Genomic DNA, 21,318 nt, shown 5'->3' with positions numbered 1-21,318 from the left:
TATTTGGAATTAAATACGGTTTACGACACCACACAAAAGCAAATATGAGGGCTATACTTATTTGGAATTAAATACGGTTTACGACACCACACAAAAGCAAATATGAGGGCTATACTTATTTAGAATGAAATACGGTTTACGACACCACACAAAAGCAAATATGAGGGCTATACTTATTTGGAATTAAATACGGTTTACGACACCACACAAAAGCAAATATGAGGGCTTATACTTATTTGGAATTAAATACGGTTTACGACACCACACAAAAGCAAATATGAGGGCTATACTTATTTAGAATGAAATACGGTTTACGACACCACACAAAAGCAAATATTAGGGGCTATACTTATTTGGAATTAAATACGGTTTACGACACCACACAAAAGCAAATATGAGGGCTATACTTATTTGGAATTAAATACGGTTTACGACACCACACAAAAGCAAATATGAGGGCTATACTTATTTGGAATTAAATACGGTTTATGACACCACATATAACCAAATATGAGGGTCATACTTATTTAGAATGAAATACGGTTTACGACACCAAAACCAAATATGAAGGTTATAATTATTTAGAATGTACGACACCACACAAAAGCAAATATTAGGGTTATATTTATTTAGAATGAAATACTGTTTATGACACCACAACAAGCCAACAAATTTATTTGTCCAAAAAGTGCGTATTTTCTAAAGATTCTAACTGATGTAACATAATGTTACGTTACGTGACTGCGTACTCCCTCTTATAACAGGTTAATTCCAGCAATACGAAGTGGGGTCTTGTTCGTTACGCAATAGTTAGTTATTAATGCCAATCCGACAACAGGCAGACTAGAATTCCTACATTATAAATGTGAAAGGCAGGGGGAAATTCGAGTTTGAAAATCCCGGCGGATATAATCTGTAGGATACAGCAATAAGCCATATGTAGAATTTGTACATTGTGATTTTAGTTCCTTAGCTGATAAGTGTAAAAGTGTTGATATGAAAATGGCTGTCCAGTTTGTGCACAGAACAGTTGAATTATACCCGAAGCCCTATATTCCCTCGGTACACGCCATCTATTTATTGGCAATAAGCATCAGTCTTACGTTGCCATAATAGACAGCTACGGCGTATACTAACGTATCTTACATAATGTATGCTGAAATAAGACAAGATTAGTTGTGGTAACAAACTAGCTCTACGACTAGAACTTAATTCAGCTTACTTCGCTTAAATCCCTATGTACCGCATGGAGTACGCCCGGTTTGTGAGTTCATTGCTCGATGCACTCACTGTACGACAAGATATAATTATGATTACCACTTCGAACATTGCTAAGCAAGTCTACTACATTTCAGTTCGATCGAACACCCCTTGGACACTTGAGTAAGAAACAAAATTTAACTGAATAACGAATTATCTTTTTTTCAAATTCTGTGGTTAAATAACCATCTACTTTATGGGTGTCCCGATAGCTGACCCCATGACTTACATAGCTTATCAATAGATTTCGTAGTGAACTGATTCACGTTTACAGAGCGTGTGACTAACGCCGCACCGCTCAAGATTCATTGTTATTGCATTAGTGTTAGCATCCACACAAGGCAAGATGAAACACTGCCACACGACCACACAGCATATCCGTGGATATCCCGGTATCCTGCACGCCCGCAGGATAACCGACCCGAGTGTCTCCGACCTCACAATACTGCAGCCAGAGCGTTAGCTAGCTAGGCTAGGACGGCTACTCGCAGATACTCTTGTGAAATGTGGAACTGGGCCGCCCGATTTCGCCTTTCCCTCTCGCTCCCGATTTCTAAACTCGGCGCCTTTCGTTTCAAAACGCTCCCGATTTCTAGTGAGACACGGCACACTCCTCCGCCGACCCCACGCTTGTCCATATCTGGGACCAGACCCGCCGCTGACCCGCATTTGCATGATATTCTCTCCCATAAAAATCAACTCTCCCAATCGCGAGTTAAAACTTCGACGGACACATTTTCTCCATATTCGACTCAAGGTCGAGATATTTAAATGCGTATAATAAAGAAATCTGCAGACAGATTTCGAGCGAGAATGCAATAAGCTGAGGTTTTAGCTAAACCGTATATGAGTTCTCTTTTAGAAAGATCAACAGCTGTCGATATTGAAAGTACAATTGCTGATAGTTTCACGGTAAACTGGCAAGCAGAAATAAGAGTGATAGCTCTGTTCTCTACTTGACGTGCGGGAGTGTTCGTGAAACCGCTCACATTCTCAGATCGAAAGTGAAACGAACCGCTTACCTAACCTTGTAAATGTTGATAAGTAGACTATCTATTCTAGCCAGGGCCGAGCCTTGGACTATTCCGGGCTCGAACAGAAATAGGCTCCAAGCTGGAGAAGTACAACTGCAAGTCTTCTTACCATCCTCGCCACGGGTACTAGTGAAACAGAATTGCTAGAAAAGTGGATTGTGTGAATATTTGACTACCGCTTTACCAGACATATAGTAGTACCTATATATCTCAATAACTCTTATAAAGCTAGGACGAGATGTGTCTATCCCCTGTACAGAAATAAGAACTTCACTACAAGTCATTCAACGTTTCAATTTGTTACAAGTGTATATCGTCTCTACATCATAGCCAGAAAGGCAAAAATTGTGCTCAGAAAAGGAATATTCTATTTTTAAATACGTACTATCTCCAATATCCTTGTTTTCAAATAAAGACTTGGTCACATATAAACCCAACGGTTAGAACAATATAAGAATGAGAAGTAAATGTAGTTCTACTCTATAGAATCTTATATCATAAAGATATACAGTTCTTTTCCCTAATAGTCCAATATTTGGTTATAAATGGATATTAAGACTAACCAGTGTATTTTTATTCAAGTTTACGTTTTCAAACGAAATGGCCCCGAGGATAAATGGGCAAAAAAGGAATGGAACTGGATTTTCTCGAAAAACAAATCCAAGAATATTTTCTCTGGAATAAATCCGAGAATATTTTCTCAAAAAACATCGAAGAATAAACATTTTCCAGATTCGAACAATGTACTTGGTTTTTTATTCAAGTAATTTTAAGACTCTACCTGCATAATGATGATAACATTCTATTCAAGCTATTCAAAATTCACCTCCAAATACGGTAAACACTATAGCCTACTATGTAAAGAAAACTCTTAAGACTTGCACAGGGCCTCGTCTAATGGGTGCACCGTTATAGTGATCCTAAGTTGTTAGCCTGTTGTATGACTACGGAAGACGAATTGCTGTATCTACGTGGGATGTATCCCTTAAAAAAAAAAAAAACTAAATGATAACTCATTTCTCCCTGTATCATTGAATTCTCTCATTGAAGTTTGATATCTCAATCGAATACGTTGTGATGTTCCTTGCAAAACAGTAAAATTCAATAAAAACAGAAATCAGAAAGTGTTCGGAAACTTTGATAAGAAGGACAGCACCTCGATATAAAAGTGTTTGATAAATACAGAGTTTAACAATTTGTAAAATGCTTATAAATAATTTTTCTTTTACAAAAGAGTACAAAAAGTGTGAATGTTTTATTTTATACAATTTATTGCCGGCCATTAATCAGTGTTCAGTCAGTCACCTGGTCTAGACGCGATGGTCATTGTATGTAGTAATTTGTAGATACAATTATATGTCTTGACACACTTTACTTTTAAGCGGAGCTTACTAGATGGACCTACATAATATAAAACATATCCGTTTAGCTTTAAAGTGGGGTGGAATTTTAAAGATATTGGGGCATAACTCGTGACACCAAAACAATACTGACATACTTATTTTGCATCAAACAAGAAACAAGTCATATATGTTATGACGAACAACCCTCCCTTTGGGTACTTGACTTCCGTGACCAGTGTACCTCACAAACCGAATGAGGCCATATTAATACATCGGAGGCGAAAGCACGTTGTGCTTGCGTGCAACACAAATCGACTGAACCAACCTGGGCCAGAGGGCACTATCGTAGTGGTGTGAGTAACCCTTCAAGTCGATTGATAACACCACAAATCAATTCCAAGGGATTTACGGTAGCCTCAGCGCAAACACAAACATTCAGACTCGGAGTCCTTTGTCCCATAACGTGGCCGTGATGTGGTGTTGTGAGGGGCGGGGGGGAGGCGGTAGGGAGAGAGTAGGGAACACGTGTCGTCGTCGGACAGCGAAGGTAAATCGAGCCACGTGATAGTGAAAGCAACAAATAGACCGGGCCTTGGCGGGTGGGGGGCGTGGATGCTTGGTCGTTGCACCCGTTCCTCATAGTAAATTAATTCCGCCGAGAGATCTTCCTTGCGTCATAGTAAATCAACGACACTACGAGCCCCTCTCCGGGTTCGTCGTATTACGGCGGTCTCTTGGCAAAATGGACCGGGACGGAAGTGGGTTTATACGTGTCGTACATACTTGCCGCCTGCGAGATAGTCCACGCTACCCGGAAACAAGTGTGAGAACGTGATCACAACTGAGCAGCTGTTGACTGAGTGAAACAAATTACAAATGCAACACACTTTATAACTACGACTAAAATAATCATTAATTCGGGAACTTAATCGAGATAAACATAATTCTTTATGTAAATCAGTAACAAACTGTGTACTATAATGACATTAAAATCTGTAACCTCGACGAGACTAAACCACACCTTAAGGGCTGCACATAGGGATGGTATGCATAATACACATAGTCGGTTATTCATATCTAATGTTTATAGCTCAAAGCAACAGGAAACAAAATCAAAAGGTTAAACTCGCATACCAAAATTCTAGATATCAAGATTTCTCTCGACGAATGATACGAGATTTGCTAAAATGATCTTGGTGACACAATAAACAATTTTTTTAATTGGAACCAAAACCAAATCACCGTGTCCGATGTACTGTACTTGACATTGCCCACAGCACAGGCTGAGACCCCGGTGTCAGTAGTCTAATGTACCACACAACTCATCGACAGGCACTGGCGATAGCGGAGTGCTTAGTATCGGTATCGAATTAGAAGGGAAAGTGGGTTAACGTTAACAGACAGACGGACTTGGACATAGCCTCGAGCCATGCCCCGCGTCCTGGACTTGACATTGTTTCGTAGGACAGCCTTTCCCTCTCGGCGTCTAGGGCCCGGGGCATGTCCACAGCGGGCGAAACTTCAATTTCAGGAATACCTAGATATACGACTCACGGTGGGTTTTCCCAGCTGAGACGAAGTGTTAAAACCGTTCATTATTTTCTAACCCATTGTCCATCGTATAGTAACACGACATAGCTTGTGGACTGGCTTAAGCCCAATACTACATAACACAGCACACCATAAACTATCCCAGGTTATCTGGAGCCCCATACTTGTGCAAGTCTAAATCACGACTACTCCGATATCACTTCTACACGATTCGACTCGCGGACCTAGTCCATTATCTCTGTGAGGTCGAATATAATTGGTGTAAATGTATCAATCACTCATCATTATTTTTACAATTTGATATTCATGTTATAAGTCCCTTTGTTATAGGATTCTATTATGTTTCTCGGGCGATTTGTACACCTAATGTAGATTTGAATACGCCACTCAATCCGCATAACATGACACTCCAGTAACTCTCTATGGGTTATTTTGGGCGCCCTTAACGAAATGTGGTGCGGAATCTTAACATTTAAAACTGTTTATGTAAAAATTTTCGGAAATCTATTCATACTCATATCGTGTAATTCAATACGAGGAACAATAAAAAAAATATTAGACCTGAAGTTAAACTGCTGTGCCACATGGTTTTCAAAGACAGATCGGAACGAGGGATATAGCGAAAAGCGACGTTTTCAGGCTGGCGAGTAGACGCGGGCAGACACTGTAGGTAGCCTTGCACGGCGGCCGAGCGGGCCCAAAAAACACGACCTTGGAGGTACAATAGAGATGGCCAAATTTCTCGAAACATCGTTCTTTCGGAGCATAAACAGTGAATTGCGTCAAAACACCGAAAATTAAAAATACCGAGCCTTTAAACCGAATCAAACAAAATTACATTACTTCAAAGAAACTAGTTTGAAATAACTAACGTGATAAAGGAAAAACTAGCTTCGTTGTTCTTTCGAAAAAATGAGGTACACTGGGTTTGCCACAGTGCCAAAAATAGGAGAGTAAAACAAGTACAATTATTGTTTAATTCGTCAAAATAAAAAGTATCATCTATATAAGTTTTCGAATTAAGAAACTGTTATCTTAGTGAATTATCTTAGTGTAAATCTTATAGCATATTTTTTCTGGTCGACACCCTGGCAGGTCAAGGACTTTATTGTATACATATCTGTTATTGTTTATTATGTATTAACTATGTTTTATTTTTGGGAAATAAATATTTTCTTTCTTTTCTTTTGTTACACACAAAAACTAGATTTGAAAGCTATTATTGGTTTCTATATAAAAATCAGATATAAAAGTATTCCGGCCTACAAAAATCGACATGAAAACGTTTAATGTTTCAAGCCAGAAATCGATTTCCTTTTGCCAATAATTTAGTAGATCACAAAGGATCGGCTGCCTGAACAAAAAGAACCAGGGAGGGTCGGAGCATACCTACCTATGCTCACCACAGGTATCTTTATTCTCTCCGTCTCTCTCTTACACACACATCAACGTGGGTCTTTTACTCTTTTTGCCACTCAGCAGAGCTTCACTTTGAAGGATGGTATTGATCAAATTTTACAAAATCAGGCCTTTATCGAGTATTTATCACGGTTAAATTTTAAATAGCTTCATCGATTAGTATCGCATTAGTTGTCACTGCAACAAACCACTCACATCTTACCCAAAATTAAGCATATGGGAATGTGGGCAATCCCTCAGCAACCCCAGAACACTCATTTAGAATATGCGTCACTACCATAACAATTACAAGAAAACTTTTTGTGTAAGCCATAAATGAACCCACTTGTTGCCCGTTAGTACGACTACAGATAGGCCAAACGTGTGGACCCATTTGGACCAAATCAATTTAGATTGTAGAGGGGAAATATGAATCATTTACACTAAATAAACTGTACTTGCCTAAAACTACTTTGTTACTAGCAAGGACGCCAGTGACTACAATTAACTTTTGGTAATCTAGCCTAGTCATGTATCCATTTGTGTGGTCTTTGTTAATATTAGACATATTTAAAAGGTACGTGTGCTTTGCTGAATAACAAGTAAAGTTATTGATGTATGTGCTAATTCAAAATTCTGACCGGTCGTATGATATGGACAACACTTGAATTTTACATAAGGTTATCCCTAAGTATGTGTATTATTATCCGCCATGGATTCATATGTTTTTTTGTTAGGTTACATTCGTGGGGCTTGCTTAGCTGAATACACATTACAAATAATAATACATCAATGGATTACATTTAATATATAGTTAAATTTGACGAATGAAACTTCATTTCTAAACAAATCCCAAAATGATTAATATTTGCACTGGATGGATTTCAAGTATTATTTATTTTTCTTGAGTCTTTTCACTACAGTATTTAAAAAATTATTCGTAACTAAAGACTTTATGGCGTTACGGTTACATTCGATAATTTTCAACCCCCAATTATTTACTTGTAAAACTACTTATACCAATCGGTTGTGGAATTTCAATATACAGGGTGTATATTATGTCTGGAAACACCCAAATATATCCTTTAATAATTTAAATATAAATTTGAAACCTCTTACAATCGTGATAGAGATTGGGCATCTACTTTTTGGAACAATGTTTTTTATGTCACACCAACGGGGGACGTCCTGCCGAGGGTATCGTGAATATTCTTAATGGAAGCCTATACCTTGTGATACATAATTTTTAAAGGTAATAGCTTACTGAATTGAATGCCACAAACCGCATCTCAAAGGAATTATTCTATCAGAAAATAGAGCATTTTTAGTATTGAAAATTTACTGATGTTCAACAATGTAATTTTAACATGGTTCTTGCCACAAAATGTGTTACACTAATTTTTTAGCATTTTTTAAATGTTCAATTAAAATAAAACAAACAATTTATTTTTAAGCTGGTTTCATTAGTACAAATTTACCAGTTTTTATTACAATGAATAAAACTTATGAGTCACTTTCTCTGATTACTTATGAATCTGTACTTGGTGTTTTCCAGTCAGCAGGAAGGTTTTAAAGAGACAAAGGTCACTAGCCTATGAGAAACATTATTGTGTTATTAATCATCTGGTCTACAGGTTTCAGTTTGTTGAGCATGGAGCTTTCACTAGACAGGTCTAAGCTTGGAAATTACAAATAGACAAAGGTCATTATCATTCCTGTCGAGTTAATCAGTGTCTCTGAAGCATTGCTGTCAAACAAGTTATCTAATTACAGTAGTTCAGTTTTTATTTGGCATTTTAATGGAATTGTCTGAAAGAGAACGAATTACTCTGTTGATGATGCGAGGATATGGCGATCGTCAAAGATCTTATCGGGAAGTTTGTAATTTGTTTAATGACCACTTTCCCAGAAAGGAATCCCATAAGTGTTTCAACAATATCAAAAACTATTGAGCGTTTTTGAAATGACAGGGAGTGTACGTAATCGGCCAAAGTCGGGTAGGATACAATCTGCAACAGATGAAGAACATGCACTAGATGTTTTGCAAACATTTATTGAAGACCCACATACATCGCTCAGAAAAGCTGCATAGCAACATGATATGCACCCTATGTCTGTGAGTAAGATTTTGAAAATTAATAAATACAAACCATTTAAAGTTCATTTTAGTTCCAACAGTTAAGTGAGGATGATTACGACAGAAGAGTTGGAGTTTTTGTGAACTTGTGATGCGCAAAATGTGATGGCAATAGAGGATTTTCTGACCAACATACTATTTTCTGATGAGGCAACTTTTTTCCTAAATGGCAATGTTAACAGGCACAATTGCCGTTACTGGGCTAGTGAAAACCCACATTGGATTACTGAGTCCCATTCACAGCAACCACAAAAACTGAACGTATGGTGTGGAATTTTAGGTAACAAAATTGTTGGACCCTTTTTTCATCAATGGAAATTTAAAATGCCCGAACTTTACTACAATATGCTCCAAAATGAAATAATCCCAGCTACTCAAATTGCATCAGGAGAGAATACTTTGATAATGTATGGTTTCAGCAGGATGGTGCTCCACCCCATTATGGGAGACAGGTAAGAGAGTATTTGGATTTAAGGTTTCCTCATAAATGGATTGGCCGAGAAGAGGAGAAATCGAATGGCCTCCAAGATCTCCGGATTTGTCACCAATCGATTATTTCCTATGGGGTCATTTAAAATCCAATGTTTATAGAAGAAAGCCTCATAATTTTGGAAGACCTAAGAAACAGGATTATAGAGGAGATTGCTTTGATAACTGAAGAAATGTTAGGCAACTCTGTCGAATCATTTTACACAAGATTGGCTCATTGTCAAACCGTAGAAGGAACACAGTTCGAACAATTGCTTTGACACCAAATGCAGGTAAAACGTTTGTTGTAAGACTTTTTCTAACAGCATACATTATTTTTTATTTGTAATAAGAAAATCAATAACATAAGTATTTCCATAATTGTACTGTAATAAAAACTGGCAAATTTGTGCTAATAGAACCAGCTTAAAATGGAAATTTTTGTTTTATTTAATTGAACATTTTTAAAAAATGCTAAAAAAAATTAGTGTAACACATTTTGTGGCAAGAACCATGTTAAAATTACATTGTTGAACATCAGTAAATTTTCAATACTAAAAATGCTCTATTTTCTGATAGAATAATTCCTTTGGAGATGCGGTTTGTGGCATTCAATTTCAGTAAGCTATTACCTTTAAAATTATGTATCACAAGGTATAGGCTTCCATTAAGAATATTCACGATACCCTCGGCAGGACGTCCCCCGTTGGTGTGACATAACAAAAACATTGTTCCAAAAAAGTAGATGCCCAATCTCTATCACGATTGTAAGAGGTTTCAAATTTATATTTAAATTATTAAAGGATATATTTGGGTGTTTCCAGACATAATATACACCCTGTATATATGCTGAGACACAAAAAGTGGGACAAACTATTTTCCTCGTATCTACTAAAACCCTTCTACAATCCATAGGTAAAAGTGAATGTTTTTAATTCTTATAATTGTATGAGATATGCATCTACAACATGCAAACCATTTCGGACGAATTATCTGATATAACTGATTTTACCAGTGGACAGATAACAAGGTTGCCATACTTCTTATCATCATTCTTACTTAATGAACTCTTTTGCAGACTATTGCAAACTTTTTGTGTAACTCTAAGTTTGTACTGGTCAGTTCAGTTACTAATTTCAACCTAAAAGGCCTCACTCGGCGGTGCAGTGTGCTAGAGCAATTGCTTTGATTGAAAATGGACAAACAGTAGTGAAGTGGAAAATGTAACAGGAGAAAAAGTTTGCAATAGTTTGCATACGGCGGGTTCCTAAAGTAAGAAATATGATAATAAGCATAGTAAATTTGTTATCTACTGATAAAATCAGTTATATTAGAGTTCGCATAATATAGGTGCATATCTCATACAACGATAATAATTAAAAACATCCCCTTTTACCAATGGGGTGTAGAAGGGTTTTAGTAGATACGTAAAAATAACTTTGTTCTACTTTGTTTATCCCACAACGTATACATAAACTACTGTATAATTATATTATTATATATTACATTTTCATCTCCGTTTTTATACAAGTTAAAATGTTTTTATTTGGATTTTTAAATGTCTTAGAGTTTCCGACTGAAAGCATAAGGTTATTTATTTTACAAAAAACCTACTCCATTTAGCATTTAAAAATTCTACAAATAGAAACTAGACCATAATTATATAAATTTTGAGAGGCAAAGTGAATCTTGGTATTATTATGTCAACGCCAATTTCAAAACGAAGTAACACAACTATTGTACATAACATTCCTAGCAAGACTGTAGCAATGGCTACATAACAGACGTTTGATTACTTAGGACTGACTACTTTTTTGTTAAGGTTTACGTGAAGTCGAAATTTATCTCACATGTAAATTACGAAATACAACAGTATACACACAAATCAACACGATTACTATCTCTCCATACAATGATACCCCGACTAAACCTACAATGATCTTCATAAATACCAACAAAGAAGAGAAAATAACACTTTACAGTAAGCGTAGCGACTATGAATGATTTTCAACGTACCTCAGAAATCGTAACTCGGCGGGGCGCAGACCTATCCTAGCCTTCGGTTCCGCTTGGACAGGCCTGCAAGGCAAAACATGGGTCAGTGACAGCCTACTTTGTACATGTTATGTTAAAGAGCACGTGCAACACTTGAGCGTAACAGCACCACCGCTATTATAGTACCTGTGTCTGAGACATCAACTGAGGGAATATTGTGTGTGCCATACAGCCTACTGAGTTCATGTTGAAACAAAAGGAAGTGCAACACTTGACCGTGTAACTGGACCACCTCTACTAAACTACCTGTGTCTGAGACATCAACTGAGGGAATATTGTGTGTGCCATACAGCCTAGTGAGTTCATGTTGAAACAAAAGGAAGTGCAACACTTGACCGTGTAACTGGACCACCTCTACTAAACTACCTGTGTCTGGGACATCAACTGAGGGAATATTGTGTGTGCCATACAGCCTAGTGAGTTCATGTTGTAACAAAAGGAAGTGCAACACTTGACCGTGTAACTGGACCACCTCTACTAAACTACCTGTGTCTGGGACATCAACTGAGGGAATATTGTGTGTGCCATACAGCCTACTGAGTTCATGTTGAAACAAAAGGAAGTGCAACACTTGACCGTGTAACTGGACCACCACTACTAAACTACCTGTGTCTGGGACATCAACTGAGGGAATATTGTGTGTGCCATACAGCCTAGTGAGTTCATGTTGTAACAAAAGGAAGTGCAACACTTGACCGTGTAACTGGACCACCTCTACTAAACTACCTGTGTCTGGGACATCAACTGAGGGAATATTGTGTGTGCCATACAGCCTACTGAGTTCATGTTGTAACAAAAGGAAGTGCAACACTTGACCGTGTAACTGGACCACCTCTACTAAACTACCTGTGTCTGAGACATCAACTGAGGGAATATTGTGTGTGCCATACAGCCTACTGAGTTCATGTTGTAACAAAAGGAAGTGCAACACTTGACCGTGTAACTGGACCACCTCTACTAAACTACCTGTGTCTGAGACATCAACTGAGGGAATATTGTGTGTGCCATACAGCCTACTGAGTTCATGTTGTAACAAAAGGAAGTGCAACACTTGACCGTGTAACTGGACCACCTCTACTAAACTACCTGTGTCTGAGACATCAACTGAGGGAATATTGTTTGTGCCATACAGCCTACTGAGTTCATGTTGAAACAAAAGGAAGTGCAACACACACCCTGAAGTGGAAGTGACACCCTGACCAATAATTGGGCGGAGGTGTGACAGTTGCACGGACCAGATCATCAGGTATCTCGATTGTGACGGTTATTGGAAATACTGGGTTTTACAAAACACAAGAAACTACTCGACAGTGGATCCATTTTCACCGCTACTCAATGCAGAAAGTTTCTCCATGAAATAGACATAGATGGAGTGTGTTTGATGCAGGGCAGACCTTAAACACAATCAATAAAAAAATACATGAATTAACAAATTAATGTTGATGACGACAGTTTATAAAACACAATTGTTGATACACTAGTAAGCAGACTAGTTGGAAAACAAAATATTCGGTCACTACGGAAGACAAAATATTTTATAAGCGATTTAAAGTAGCCAGAAAAATCAGGAACGACAAAGTTTACCGAACCAATAGAAACATACCTTTTATAAATTATTGTTATTTATTTAAAATTGAAAATCACATCAATTATACAAGCACAAAATAATACTGAACTGGAAAAATAATCCAAACAGTAAGTGTGTATTCATTTAATAATACTATAACTTGTTTTTTTTGTTATCTACGTTTCATACTACGTTAACGTAGAACATAGTCTTAATTTATTATAGAGTGGATGGGAGAGGGGGTGTAAGATGGTGCTAAACTGAAGGGCCCAGCAGGAAAAGTTTACACCGGACTCCGCACAAGCTAAGGTCGGCCCTGGCCTGGTGTGGTGTGTTATATTGAATCCGATTATATTGATGCTAAGTAAATACCAGTTTTATAAACCAGTAAATACCAGTTTTTTTTCTGGTGTGACTCGGAATATGCCACAGGAATTATGATGATTTTATCAGTCAGTATAAGTGGGATTGGGAGGGGGCAGAATGGTACAGTACCAATACGAGGTGGACACTGGGCAGTGATGGGGGAGTTACCGATAGCGTTGCACCCACGCTAACCCTAGTGTACTGATGAAGTCGTTGACCGCTCCGTAACAGACTCTATGCCACTTACTGTACAAGCGGACTATTAAAGGAAACGAGCCCAGAACACGTATATACGTCACCAGAAAATACGCTTGTCTATTACTTAGATCTGGCCCAACGATTAGTACTTTTAAAAACCCCAGAAGGCGTCACGCCTGCTCGCTTCGCGGGTCAATCCCGCTGTGTCCTTAGCCTACAACCTCGTGTAGGGGTTACAAAATAATATAACAGGACGACACTTGCAAAACAGTATACGTGGATTCTGGATAAATAAAACTTCATGGTAATGCGCTATTTGAAACTGTTGACATTTACACAAAAGTTACTTTGATTTGTTGTGTCCATAAAACCAGATTTTCGAAATATAATTAACGGCTACAATTTCAAGCAAATTAGACGAAATAAATCCATAATAAGTGTAGAGACCTCAATATAGTCAAATTCCGGAAATCGTATCCTTTGCTTCTGTTGAGTGGTAAATAACCTAAAAATAATTAAGTTTTAGACATAAGATTTGTCCAAAGTTTGGGACAAAGTCAATAACAGTGTATAAAATCTGATACCTTTGTTTCGTATTGTACAAAAAATTTAGGAAAATTGCATACTTTTAGAGTAATACATCTCATACCTCTCTTTGCGTCATATAAATTACAAGGACAGATAAACAGAAATACACATTTTCCAGCCTCAGAAGTAATAAGTTTATTTTACAATGTTGACGCGTTTTTTACCAATAAGGGTTAGAACTAACTCGATAATATTCTGTGTAATTTGTACATTGATTATATTATAAATTTTTAATTACTCTAACCTATCCAATATGAAAGTTGCATTTTTAATATTCTTACGGTGATGTCTAAAAGAACGTCCCGTTTCTCGTTTTCTCTTTCAGCTATTTTTTAATTTTATTTTTGTACAATGTAATGAATACTCTGGCAGTATAATTTGCAGTGCACTAAGAATTTAAATTTTGTAAAATATGATACAATCCGTGCGACCAGTGAACATTCCTTACTGGCCAAGATCTCGCTGAAAAATGAATGCTCGGTCGAAATTAAGAGACCCTTTCCCAGCTTTGTGACAAAATAGAAGCTGAACAGATCGAAGTTAAGCTGGACGATCCCTTGCACAACAAACTTGGCAGCGCTTCTGTGCTTGTGCTGAGATGATTTACGGCACCGTTGTGTAGGGACGGCACATACCGTCAATACAGTATTTGTACCTATTTTTACCAAATGAATGGATGGCGGCACATCGTCATATTTTTCATTAGAATAACTGTTAAGTCAATCTACCAAAACACAGCCTATAAAAAATCAGAACTATTAAATGATTCGAATTATTAAACAAAATTGAAATAAACGTGCATACATAAAGGGCCTAGACACAAAACGTTCACGACATCGATCTTTTCCGTCCTAAGAGGGAGTGGATAGATGGATCCAGTTGCATCATATCCAAGACGTCCCATACCACAATAAGACAAACAATAATACATAAAATGATTATTAAAAAAAAAAACTAAATAGTTTTTTGGTAATTTTACAGCGATAATCGTTAAAAATACATTTAGACAGCTAAAACGATGCCGCAACTGTTTTAAAACAGTATAAAGTTGACGAAAGAAAGAGAAAATGTTAATACACCCACCAAAATAACACACATAATAAGGTAATATCTAATTGACTCATTTTCATAAGACAAATGTCTCTTCTTAGTCTATTACAATACCTCAGTAAATGATTATGTGGCCTCATGTATCAAAGAGTCCTCTGCCCCCACCTTCCAGTAGCGTTATAACACGGTACTGGAAGGATGAACAAATTTAAATTTTAGGAGGTATGAAAAAATTTAGATTTTGGCCCGAATATTAATGACCTTATTTATGGCAATAATGTTAACTGGACCATTAAATGTTAGAACACAATACAGCATTCCGAGTGTAAATACGCGTAAACACGTCACATCTTCAAATAAAAACCTAAATACGTTTTGCCAGTAAACAAATCAAGTTAAGGCGACCTTGAATGATAAGAGGAAAAAAACCCCGCACTATAAGATAACCACGCTATATATACAGAGGTATGGCTAACAATAAAGGATACAGTAACCGCATGCCAAGTCGAGATAAGTGATTTACATTTTCTTCTGTTTAACATTGCAGATTAAACAAGAGAAATTCTTCAGTAGTTTTCCTTTATTTTTACACGATTCCCTTGACTTTTAAGTTAATTAACTTGCCACACACACGGTTGGTTACTGTCTATTAAATTCTTGTCGGAAACCAAACGTTAATTTCCGATCATGTCTCATTTGGGTTACGTTTAAATATCTTTTACGTAGGCATGGCATTGGTAACTAAGTCGGCATACCTCGCATTTAAACCAGCGCACATGAAAAAATACTGAGCTAGATAGATCTTAATAGAAAAAAATCAAAAATCAAGTATAGATGAGAGACATTCTGGAAGTTTAATTGCCAATTAGAATCGTATCGTAAAGCATTCAACTACTATCTTATTGTATCTTTAACGCTGATAACGATTACGTCTTATCAGATCAAGTTATTGTCGCTGCTCTCTACTGATTTACTCAGTTAAATAATCAACTAACACATCGCTCTACATTTCTTGTGACAGCACGCTGGTACAACTCCGAAAATAGCAAGGGCATCATTTTGAGTACAAATTGTACAGAACTCGTCCTACTACCTCCGCCTACCGAAAATTATACAGCAAAAAATTCCGAGAAATCAGTTTCTAGCAACATTACAAACAAATCAACTAACTCATTTTACTTCTGTTTCAAAATCTATACCAATTTAATCGCGAAGTAGAAGGAACGTGTATTTACATTGGGTTTGATAAACGAGAAGAAAACTGCTACACGGATAGAATGTATCGGAGCGTGTACTTCACACAACAGTGTGACTAAGAGCAAGTGTACACGTGAGGGTCACAGCTTCAAGGCCAACGTTCCCAGTAAAGTTTACACGAGGCATACTTCTTACAGTATGTGCGACAGTAGCTGCGAGCGACTCGCTCATGTGCGCGTAGAAATATTCAGTTTTTAATATTTACTTTAAAAACAGCATACCGAAAACTGCTCTCAATAAGTAAAAAACGTAAACTTAAAAGCTGAATGGGTGTCCAACGCAAACCACAGACATTTTAGCTGATTTCGTCTTTTTTATGAAAACTCAGTTTTGAAATGGCAGCCCTGTCTTGTGACCCACACTGTCAAAGAAAAATCTACAACACTTCGGTCTTGCCCCAATACAAATAACTAAAAAATCTAACATCAATACATTCCCTTCCCAACAAAATGGGGTCAGAGTATTTCAAACCTAAAATACAACTCTTCCGAATCTTCCCCGCTACTTTTCATGAGACATGCTCTTTCACCGGGATGTAATTACGATTGAATATTATCTCATTCAATACACCTCCTAGGTAACTGTTACAAAGATTCTGGGTTGTTCTCCATTTGCGAGCTCAGGAAACGGAGTAAAATTAAGAAAGGAATTCATACAAATTAAAAGTATACTTTTACGATAAAGACATCTCAATGCTCTTCTTTTATTCCATTAATGTACAAGTAATTATATAGTATAAACGTGTTGAATGCATTATGTATTTGAATAAACACTACCAATAGAACACGTCAAAGCACTTTTTCTCTATTATCTTACGAGATTACGCAATTCTCAATCTGGCTTATTCACGGCTGGGCCAAATAAACACCTCTGGGATTTATATAAATACTGTCCTGCCTTCCGTGTGCATATTTTTCGAGATATGATTAAATCGGTTTACAGTCTTTGGACTCGTTGGAGCCCGATCCATCGGATTTCTTAAAAGCCAGTAAGGTCGGCTTTGACAAATCGACGCCAGTTATTATTATCGGACTGGCCAAGGCACGGCTTCAATCGCTGACAGTGGTCGCGCGATGTACACAGCTCTACACGGAACATCGCGGCCATTTATGACTCAGGCTGTCCTACCGGCGTGGGCGGGGAAGCGATTTAATCGACAGTCTCATCTGTGCGGGCCTGCGCGACACGGTGTCGGGTAAACTAGGAAATTGGGTAAGTAAAGTAGGCTCGGGCCTAGTTTAGGAACGGCGATGGCAGAAAAAATGGCACAATAGTTAACCTCGGCTGAGAGACGAGCGGGGGGGTGGGGGAGAGGGGGTGACCGACTGACCCGGCCTTGAACATCTAGACCGCTACAGTGTACACTAGCGGCTCCCCGGCGCTCGATACCGTACCTACTTATAACACGATACCCGTCCCACCTTTAAACCTCCCACAGTTCGCTCTGTCAAGATTTTACCGTCTTGTATTTGGATCCAGTTAAAACCCAACGTTCAGTAGGACTGTATTTGTTAATTTTATTTAATTGCAAGTTAGTTGGCGTCACATATTACTGATACTGTCGAACTTTATTAGGCAACCACAATAGTCTGCATTAAATCTCTTTGCTTTAAAATGGATTGATATTAACTATACAATTAATTATTGTTGCGTCATATAACACGTGTTTGTTTTTTTTATTTGTTTTACATCTGATCCGACACTAGTATAAGCATTATACTACTTTGTTTCGCCTAAAACAGTATATTATTGACAAAAATGTCTTAAACTTCCAAGGAGTATTAAAGTGAGTTATAATTAAACAATATGCTAATTAGTAAAGTAAAAACAACCCAAAACTATAAAAAAACGTCAATTTAATTACAGTTACGCTACGAATAACTAAGAAATTTAACAATGTGTTTGTCACAAAACAGTGTTTCACATATTTTACAATTCAGATATTTAATATATTCATTAAATTTATTGCTACTATTCTTGGGTTATTGGAGCCTACTTGTTTGCTATAATCAATGTTAAAAACTATCAGATTTGCCCTTCCACACGAAGCACACTGCATAAACACACTCAGAGAAACGTTCAATCAAGGCATCAGCAAAGTGTCAGTATCATTAGATCATTACGTTAGATCTTATCGGCACGAATGATAACCCCAGGGTTAATGGGTAATATAGACTTCACTACCGCAATTACCGCTAAGTGTACATTACGAGCATGGTGAAGAGAACATTGTTTTCTACCAAGAAGGCGCCTTCTTCGCCTAGTGTTTTATAAAAGTTTTAACCTTATTTTAAGCACGTAGTCTTAAAAAAACATTCCGGTTGTATAACTCAGTTCCAACGTCTGTCAGAAAGGAGACGTTACTATCACGGAATTGTAACAATGCTGCGAGGTGCGTACGTGTATATAGTAACGTGGTGATAACAGCACTTACTGTCACAACTGGCATGAAATAATTCTGTTCTTACCTGCCGAGTGTAACTACTGCATTAAAAAGTGTAACCCTAATACATGTCTAAGGTGTACCTCGAATTTGACTAGACTAAAACAATTGGAACCACAGTGGGACTATTTTAAATTTCCATCTGTAATTTCGCGAAATGATGGTGGTTCAGTAATTCTGTAACACATCCAAAACAGTGAACCCAAAAATTGCTGTTACCCAGAATAAATAATCGACTAATATACAATATAAACTCAAGCAATGTATACAAGTAAACAATAAACATTAAATTTTTCACAGTTGGTCTATATTTGGTCCTAACTTGTATGGAGGCGTGCCAATATGGGTTTCGTTAGTTGCAATATTTTGAGACTATACATAATCTATATGAACTACAGCATCGCCGTGATGAAACCAATTAAAGTATGGTATGTGATTTGTGTTCACATTTCACGTTCATATAGATGCCATGCAATTAGTGTAGCAATATTTTACCCGAACAAGTGTAGTCACAGTCAACAAGCAATTTGTGAGTGATCAAATAAATAACAGAACATAGTAAACGAGTAAATTGCTAAAATAATATTAATTACGTAATGAAGTATTTGTTAAAAAATGCTAGCTTAAGTGTTTTACTTATCGTAAAATGTATTGTTGTCAATAATATGAGTGAGTAGTAGATATAATATAATATAATTACAGTAGTAGAAATTATAGTAAGTTGATAAAATGTTTTAGTAGGCTAAGTAAAATGCAATGTTATTAGGGAGCTTTTTTCAAAATTTACTAAGAATAAAGTGCAATGACGTGACAAAGCAACTAAAAGTCTTTTACAACTAAATATATCAGTTGTATCGAATTCCATGATCACTCTTAAATTGCCATGCTGTTTTAACAATACTATGTATCACTTAATCTAATTATTCCCTGGGAACAAACACGTTACCTCGTGAATTATACTTACTTGTGTGTTAACTTAGAATGTGGCCATTCCTCTGTATTTAATCGAATCAACAATATACTACACAATATACAATACACACCATCATGTTAAAATAAATCTAAATTAATCTTATTATACAATGTAACCTGCCTCGTCAAGAAAAACAGGAGATAGAAGAAATGTTGTACAACTAAAACATGGTGTTTGTTTGTATTGTTTGTATCGTACTTCTAAAGTTTCCTCAGTACGTAACTTACATTGGTAATGCACGATATTGAAGTGAATAATAAATTGATAATCGTTTATTGCTTAGTGAAACAAAGAGAAATGTTCTTTACAGTTATACATGCACAGTAAAATGAAAACAAAGAGGTTAATGTAAAGAACTATTAAGTGGTAGAATCGAGTAAGGGCTAAAGTAAATGTCCTCGTCTACTCTACCATGTATAACAGTTTGTGAAATTAGGTGAGTGCAAGATGAGGAAATATAACGTGATACGGATGCAGATTTCTAGAACAACAGCTTATCGGCCAAGAACTTTGATTTACGGCGACTTGGTTGATTCACGGATTTCTCAAGAGGCCTTATATTCGCAATGCAGGCGCTCCGCTCCGCTGACTAACCACTGTTACAGAACGCTCAACTCCCATCAATCCTGTGTCAACATCCCAGATGGATTGAGAAGTCAGCCTGATATGACTGACTTTCAGATATGGTGTCAATGAGTCAAACCGATCAGGACATAGTTGAATCAGTACGGTATGTGATTCACCTAACCGAGGCGCTTGTGATTTCATTTGGAAAGTAGCCTACTTACTCTCCCGGACTGTGAAGAATGTTGTAAATTTGTTCTCGGTCCAGCAGGACACCGTATAGACTCACGGAAACAAATTTCCCGCACACTGCAGGTATCTTGTTCTTTTCGTAAATCAAAGGGAACTTGTTTTTGTCACTGCCCTGCTTATACATATTTGAGACAATAATATATTGCCGTTCGAAGTGTGTGCTGACGCAGGGTAGGGACGTTTATAATTACAATACTAGAGGCCGGGAAAATTTCAGAGTTGCCCAACATAGACTAAAATCTTACTAGAGCCTACCATCTGAAGTTGGTGTAACATTTTTGAACAAAGTTCCTGATCATATAAAGAACCAGACAAACCCTTTGCATTTTAAACAATTATTCAAGCGCTATTTAATATTAAATGAGTTTTATAGCGTGAGCGAGTTTATGGAACATAAAATTTGATCAGTCATCTCTACTAGGTGTTGACATGTCCGTTCTTATGTTGACATTGTCAATTTTAGATGAAGAAGTTTTTTTTTACTAGGTACAACAATTTTTTTAAATAAAACAATTTTAAACATTAACTTAATTTATTGGTAAGTATATAGAGTTACACGTATTTATGACGATTGCAATACAAATTTTGTATTTGTTTTCTGGCAATAAAGAATTGTGATTGTGGTCGCACCGTATTATCTGGTAGTGTATGTTACACTGGTTTCATATTCTTAACAATATTGACTACGGTTAAACCTACACTGTTTTATGATTATAGCGGAGTGTTACAAATATTTACATGTGTACCGTATTTAGGTCTTTACTACTCAATAATCTTAGATTATTTAAATGAGAATAATTGGCTGTTTAGTTTG

The 21,318-nt window shown here is 36.9% G+C and overlaps 1 protein-coding gene across 4 annotated transcripts in view; it reads right to left on the bottom strand.

Moving 5' to 3' along the window:
* Positions 1–21,318, bottom strand: part of LOC124368901 (protein roadkill) — a 131,833-nt gene that overhangs the window by 34,593 nt on the left and 75,922 nt on the right. For 2 of the 4 annotated variants that reach the window (XM_046826417.1, XM_046826414.1), the window contains exon 2: positions 11,208–11,270. The exons of the other annotated variants lie outside the window; for them this stretch is intronic. Coding sequence is in view for 1 of the 2 variants with exons in the window: in XM_046826414.1 (XP_046682370.1) it covers positions 11,208–11,270 (63 nt within the window). In the remaining variant the exon portion in view is untranslated. The remainder of the gene's footprint in view (positions 1–11,207; positions 11,271–21,318) is intronic. 4 annotated transcript variants of the gene reach the window in all.

This window comes from Homalodisca vitripennis, chromosome X, assembly GCF_021130785.1.
Source record: "Homalodisca vitripennis isolate AUS2020 chromosome X, UT_GWSS_2.1, whole genome shotgun sequence".
Lineage (NCBI taxonomy): Eukaryota > Metazoa > Arthropoda > Insecta > Hemiptera > Cicadellidae > Homalodisca > Homalodisca vitripennis.
Note: the sequence above shows the minus strand (reverse complement) of the source record. Positions and strands in the feature narration are given on the sequence as shown.